Source organism: Talpa europaea (genome assembly GCF_964194135.1).
Source record: "Talpa europaea genome assembly, chromosome: 1".
NCBI lineage: Eukaryota > Metazoa > Chordata > Mammalia > Eulipotyphla > Talpidae > Talpa > Talpa europaea.
The window spans coordinates 40,086,918-40,093,943 of record NC_140073.1 but is presented as its reverse complement, the minus strand read 5'-3'; the positions used below and the strand labels follow the sequence as shown (position 1 = coordinate 40,093,943).

Sequence of the window (7,026 nt, the reverse complement as noted above, 5' to 3'; positions counted from 1 at the left end):
CCGGGGAGCAGCCGGGGATCGAACTGGCGCCGCAGAGGCCACGGGCAGCTTCGCAACCCAGCGCTCAACCGCTGCACCACCAGTAGTCCTCCCTATTCCTTTCCTCCATCATCAAGCTGCAGATCTTTGACTGTCTTTTCACGTGGCAATGGTTTTGTATATGGAGATAATTCACAGAGTGTGATAAATCAGCTAATTCAGTCTTCCCTTCAATATGGCTGATCCAACTTGTTTTATACCACTGATCATTAGGGAAGCTTTTTTCAGCTCACTGCTCTGTTTAAAATGTCCTATGCCATTTTAGGATTGGTTTCAAATTTAGAGAAAATTAACAAGTTTCTCACCTATGGACTTTAAAAGTTTAAAGTCTTTTGAGCTTTCTGGTGTGATGATTGTTCTAAAAGTTTTAAAATTGGCCACATTTATTACAAAGTTAGTGGTCTTTTGGTGACATATTATGAATTTTATGCTGTCTTTGTTGATGTTAATATTTTGTGTTACATCAACAGAAAGGTTGTTGTTTCCTAATGTGTTCATCTCATTCACTCTTTTATTGGATTATTAAACAATGCATTAGTTTTCTCAATAATCCCATTCAAAAGTTATCTCTTTCTTTTAATAAACTGATTTTTGGTATGCTCTAAATATAGTTGGGGTACAATTGTCTTTTCAATATCAGAATCACTTGAATGTATTCAGTCTTCATTATTGCTTCTGTTTCATATTCCATCTATTTTATTTTACTTTTTTTTTAAGATTTATTTATTTATTTATATAAGAACCGGGGTACAAGCCAGATGTCCAGGAGGGTGAGAGGATTCACCAGAGACAGAGCGGGGAACAGAACAGGCCGACTGACCGAAAGCACTGCTGAGGGGAGCAGTGGGCGAGACAGGAGAGGTCTATGCGCCATGGGGGACCCTCCCTGGCCAGCTGAGATGGACCCGGCCCTGCAGAGGCTGCGGACAGCTTCACAGCGCTGCCCTCAACCGCTGCGCCACCAGGGGAGGCCCCACCTATTTTAAATACTTCCCATGGGGCCAAACAAAATACATACCTTTAGATAAGACTTCAACATGTTCTTAAATGCTATCCCACACTAGGGGAAAGTCAGAATGAAAGACCTAATGGTTATAACCAATTGGCTACAATTTAATTTACTTAGGAAGATTAAAAAAGACAGTAAGCCTAACCGTGACCTCTGGTGCTGCAGGTCCTCAGGAAAGAGAGGTCCTGTTCCCTAATTTCACACTAGTTCCCTGTAAGCTACTGCATCCACCTCTTATATGTGGTGGTTTCCCTCAGTGAAAAGTCTGCCTGCTCTTTTCACCTGATGACCTTCTCACACCCCATTATCTTTTCTCTTTGCACCCTTTACTTCTCCTTATGGTATTTCTCACCATTTATAACTGCATTTGTTTACTTCTTTGTCTAATGGTATTTCCCCAGTGGGTGTGAGGGTAGGAGCTCGCCAGCAATGCCTATGCTTTGTTTGGCACAGCTGTCTCCCCTGTACCCTGGTGCTCTCTGTTTCACCCCCAGTGACTTCCCCACTCCAGGTCATGCATGCCATGTCTCCTCTGGGCAACTCTGACAAGGCTTTCTGTCTCAGGTCTTGTTCCTCTTACCTTTTCTGATTGACTTTCAGAAAATAGGGTTTTATTTGTGTCCTTCTCCTGTTGAGATCCTTCAATGACTCTCTATGGCCTTCAGGATGAAGCGCAGGGAGGTCCCCTGAGGTCCTATCTCAACCTTCCCCAGCCTCACCTCTGGCCCTCCCTGTGAACATTTTCCTGCTTTGAGAACAGTTTGCCTTCTGGGTTTGCTGTTTCCTCAGCTTGGAGCACCCTTCTTCAGTCCCTCTTTCCTGACCAACTCCTTCATTACTCTTGTTAAGGGGCACCTGCTTGTCTGTACCTTCTGCTTCCCTACCTCTGCCACATGCACCCCCATCATAGCATTTTACTTATGGTGATGTAACCAGCCATTAAGAGACCTGATGCCCCAACTGTCTGGGTGTTTCCTAAGGCCAGGAACTATCACCACTTGTCTCTGTTTTCACCCAGCCTCAGATCTGGCATCTGTTGAATGAATGAATTAATTAACAAGTCTCACAGAATCTCAAAGGAATGTAAAGAACCCCAAGGGCATCAGGGAAGTGGCCAGAAGAAAAGCTAAGGATCATTAGCAATTGAAGCTTGGGGCCGGGCAGCTCCTCAGGGACCCTGCATTGGAGCACCCGGAGCTGATCTCAGACGTGTAATGAGGCTTTTCCTTGGGCATCACATCTTGTCTGCACTCCCTAGGGCTTCCCAGTCCATGAGCCCTTGAAAGTGGACCCCTAGGGTTTTCCAGAAAAGAGGCCTGTGGGATAGGATATAGGAGGAGAGCTGGGGTCCTGGTGGCAAGTGTGTATGTTGGGAGTTGTAGTTAGAGTGGCATGTGATTAGGGAAGGACTTTTGCCAGGCCATTCTTCTAAGACCTTGGATCCTGGGGAGAGCAGCGGTCCCTGTGGGATGTGTGCATGTGTGTGTACACATATGTGTGTGTGTGTGTGTGGTATCTATTTCCCAAGGGTGTGCATGAGTCTGGGCATTGTGTGGCTCTTCTGTTTCTCAAGACACATCTCAATTGGTACTTCTTCCAGGAAGCCTTCTCTAGCACCCTGGGTAAATCGATGACCCCTGCTCTGCTTTCAGAGTGTTTATAGCTTACATATGCCCCCTGTGATGGTGCAGGATGCATGTGTCCCTCTCTTCACATGTTCCTGTAGGTAGACAATGCTGAGATGCTCTATGTCGCCGGATTGCCAGCCAAGTAGAGGATGATGCCTGTCTGGTCTTCTACGCTGTTCCCTGGAGGTCACACCTATCACTAAGAGCCTGTATGTAGCACACAATTTATGATGCCCCTTCTTTTCATTTTTCCTCATAATGCTGTGAGCACCATTTTGTATCTTCTGTCTCAAGGAGGTCCCTAGTGGCATCTAGGGCCATGACTCTTGAGGGCTCCTTTCAGACGTCACCTGGGCTCACTCTGCTTGTACTGAGGACCATGATTCTCAACCTTGAACTCACTTCAGAACCACCTGGATGCTTTGGAAATATACCAATACCTCGTCCCAAGTATAGGGGGCAGATACAGGCATACCTTGTTTTATTGTGCCTTGAAGATATAGTGTGTGTGTGTGTGTGTGTGTGTGTGCACATGTGCGCGTGTGTTTCACAAATTGAAGGTTTGTAGCAATGCTGGGTGCAGCAAGTCTATCAATGCCATTTGCTCACCTTATGTCTGTCACATTTAATTAAAGACTGCATTTTTGGTAGATAGAATGCAATTGCACACTTAGACTATAGTACACTGTAGTGTAGCATAAACATAACTTGTACATGCATTGAGAAACCAAAAAATCTGTGTGAGTCACGTTACTGTGACATCAACTTTATTGGGGTGGCCTGCAGCCAAACCCACAATGTCTTGGAGGTAATGCCTGTACATTTCAGATCAGAATTTCTGGGTGATGGGGTCAGGCACGAGTCCCTTTTTCAAACTCTTCAAATATGCATCCTGACATGAAAACTACCGACTTGTGTGTCCTGCTGTACATCAGGGTCAGAAGAACCTCCCTCACCTCTTGTTGGAGACATTCTCCACCAACCCTCTATTCCTCTGGCAATGGATTTCCTCCATGTAGTCCGTGTGCGGCCTACAGGGGTCGCTCTGGGACAGTTTGCCCAGCTTGGGATTTTCCTCCAGGTCAAAATCCTGTATTTATCCCCAGGGAAAACCGGAGCCAACGGTATAAATTAGCATCTTTATTACGATCACCTGAGCAAGCGCCCTGGCTCGCCCGCCTGTCATATAAACATACAGTGTCCCTGTCGCACCGCACACCATGCTTCAGAGATTAATACAGCCCTAGGGGCTCCTGCTCTGGCAAAGCAACTCTTATTTACAGGAATAGATTACAAAAGTATTACAAAAAGTGGTCCTGAACCGGGGGGTGGGTGGGGGGTGGGTGGGAGTGGTTACCATTATACCTGTCACACTAGAGAGGGGAGCGCACCCAGCAGGCGGTGGAAAGAGTGGGTGTCCGGAGGACTCTGCAAAGGAGACACCACGCGCCCCCCGCCCCCCAAGTGAACAGGGCGTCCGGGTGAGGCTTAACTCATGGGTCCCACCCCAAGGGGGAGGGGTGAGGAAGAGGAAGGGCCTGGCCCCTCAAAGGTCAACTCTGGCACACCGAGAAACACCTAAGGGCCGACGCAGCGGGTTTCTGGGAAGAGTGCTGCGTGGAAAGAAGGACCATGTCCTTGCTCTGGGGTGCAGAAGGTGGAAACAGGCTCTCCCGCCTCTCCTACCTCCGGAAGGGTTGCTTTTAAAGCACGATGGGAGGGGTGTTGGCATTTAAGCTCAATTTTCTGGGCTCCGAGAACCTGAGGGGTCCCATCCCTCAGCTGGGGGGGGGGGCATCAGTGCCCTCCGACGCGGCCGCCTACCCCCTCAGAGCACCTGGTAGATCGGGTTGGGGTTCGCGCCCGCGGAGCACTGCGGGGCAGCGTCCGAAGAAGGGGTGGGGGCGCCGTGTTCGCCCTCGCTGAGGACCACCTCCTCCTGCGGTCGGGGCGAGGACTCCGGGGGCGCGTCGGTCAGCAGAAGCGCGGGCGCCGCGGGGCTCTCCGTGGAGATGCGCTCCACGATGCTGGACAGGCAGTCGAGGCTCGACACCGCGGCGCTCTTCCCCGGCCTGGGTTCTGCGCGGGGAGGGGTAGGTTAGTCGGTAGGGTCGCTGTCAAGTCCCCCATCCTACTCCCTCCGCCCCCCCCCCCCCCGGAACGGAGGGTTTGTGGCAGACGGGCGACAGGGCTGCCACCCCCGGGGACGATCCAGCCATACTTGGCATTTCGGGGGTGGGGTGTGGAAGGGGAGTGGACCGAGGAGGGGTCCTATTAATAGATAGAGGGAAACTGGAAGAGAAGCGTGGACAGGAGGCTCGGATACGCACCGCCGGGCGCCTCGCTGTAGTAAGCGCCGTCGTAGCGTCGCCGGGCACCGCTGGGAGGGCTGCTGTAGTCCATCTGCGAACGGCAAGAACGACCGAGTCAGGTCCTCGGGACTGCGCGAGGCCTGGGGCATTCCTCCCTGTAGCCACCCCCTCCTGATATCCCTGCTCGAGGGTAGGGATGGGGAGGAAATGCCTGCAGCACACCCAGCCAAAAAGAGGGCGGACAGGGACCTAGGAACAAAACTTGCATCTTGGAAATGGAATCAAGCAGATTTCATAGCGTGTCCTAATAGCGTCCCCAACGGGATGGACGATATCTGTTCCGTGCGCCTCCACAGCACCAAGCCATCCCAGTGACAGCTACCCCAGTGAAACAGGGGGGCTAACTCGGGAAGATGCCTCACCCAGCCAGCCCTCCCCTGGAAGGTCCGCTCTCTGCTCACAGAAACGTGCTCCAGCTATCGGGACAGCTGCTCTCACTAGCCCTCTCGTCGAGGGTCCTGGCCTTACCATGCCGTCGGAGCAGTTGGATCGCGGGCTGGACGCGTCCGAGTCGCCGCTGTAGTGCTCGCCGCCGCGGCCGGGGGGCAGTGGGCCAGGCGCATAGAAGGCAGCGGCAGCGCCAGGGGGCGCGGCGTCCTGGTCCCGCAGCAGCGCCTGCAGGCCCTCGATGTAGCGGATGGCATTGCGCAGGATCTCTACCTTGGGCAGCCTCTGGTTGGGATTGCTCGACGTGCAGCGCTTAAGCGTCTCGAAGGCCTCGTTGACTTTGCTGAGACGGCGCCGCTCTCGCATAGTGGCGGCCTTGCGGCGGTCGGCATTCGTGGTCTTGCGCTTGCAGGCCTTGCAAGCCCAAAGCAGACAGCGGCCCGCCTGGTGGTGCCCGCTGGGTGCGCGCACATGCTCATCCTCGCGCGCGCCTGGGGCGGGGTGCACAGCTGCTGGGAAGTGAGGATGTTCCTCTGGCTTCAGGAGCGCGCCCACGTGCACCAGGCGCGGGTCCAGGTCCTCGAAGAAGCGTAGGTCTGGGGAGTCGAAACACGGGTCGTCATAGAAGTCGTCAGCTGTGGCAAAGTTGCAGAGAGAGGCGTCGGGGCCCGTCAAGTCTACGTCGCGGAGTGGAGGCGACAGCAGCTCCATGTCTTGGTGGGGGTGACACGCAGCCCTGGCTTTGCCCAACCGTAGTTGGTACGGTTACCCGAAACTCTGTGCCGTTCCGGAACTCTGACCGTGCGATAGCCAAGTGCTGTTCCCTACCCGGCTGCCCTGTCCGGCCTGACCCGCGGGGAGGAAACTGGCGGCAGCGCCCTGGGGCTTCTTCACCCCTATCTTCTTGCCAGGCGCGGAGGCTATTTATCCCGTAGTAGCCTACGGGCCCCCGCCCCCCCAGCCCCAGCGGGCGGCTGGGGGCGGGGGCGCCCGAGGCCAATAGGAGCAGAGAGGGGAGGAGTTTGGGATCCCCAGGGTGGCCGCAGGGGCTAGAGCCGGGCTCGCCCCCCACCCCTCTACACTCCAGCGCGCGAGCTCCCGCCCCCTCCCGAGGCAGGCAGGGAGGCAAAGGCTGCCAGCCTGACGCGGCTGCACTTGGCTCCTGGTGACACTTTCCAAACCCCGCCAGCGCCGGGCTCCTCCCGCATCCAGGGGAAACTCTGGCTACGCACGCTCACCTCAGAGCTGACTTTGGGTCCTCCTCTGCCCTATTTCGTGGGGGGTCCAGGAGCAGGGGAGAGTAGAGATCAGATCTGGAAAGATTTGGAGAGAGACACGACAACCGGGCAGAGCCACACCCGAGGCAGAGAGAATTCCGAGGTGGAGAGACACTCAGGCATTGCACGCAGGCAGGGAACTGTGCAACCAGAGATAGACTCCCGAGAGTGTAAGTGGGAAAACTTGACAAAGCCGCATGTCACTCATCACTTCCTGCCCAGGAGTCGCTTGGAGGGCTGTGCCTTCCTTAGACACTTAGAAACCCAGTGGTATCTAAAGGGGAGTCCACATGGCTGCTCAAGCTCTGCGGTCA

General features: G+C 53.9%; 1 protein-coding gene across 1 annotated transcript; it reads right to left on the bottom strand.

The window, feature by feature from the left end:
- Positions 1–4,504: 4,504 nt before the first annotated feature.
- Positions 4,505–6,246, bottom strand: MYOD1 (myogenic differentiation 1; the record flags this gene model as incomplete). The annotated part of the gene is made up of 3 exons (XM_084240096.1): positions 5,517–6,246; positions 5,007–5,079; positions 4,505–4,755 (listed from the first exon to the last, which is right to left on the bottom strand). Exons 1-3 carry the CDS (start codon positions 6,144–6,146, stop codon positions 4,505–4,507), a joined length of 954 nt encoding a protein of 317 aa, XP_084096222.1. The 5' UTR covers positions 6,147–6,246.
- Between the last annotated feature and the right edge of the window lie 780 nt (positions 6,247–7,026).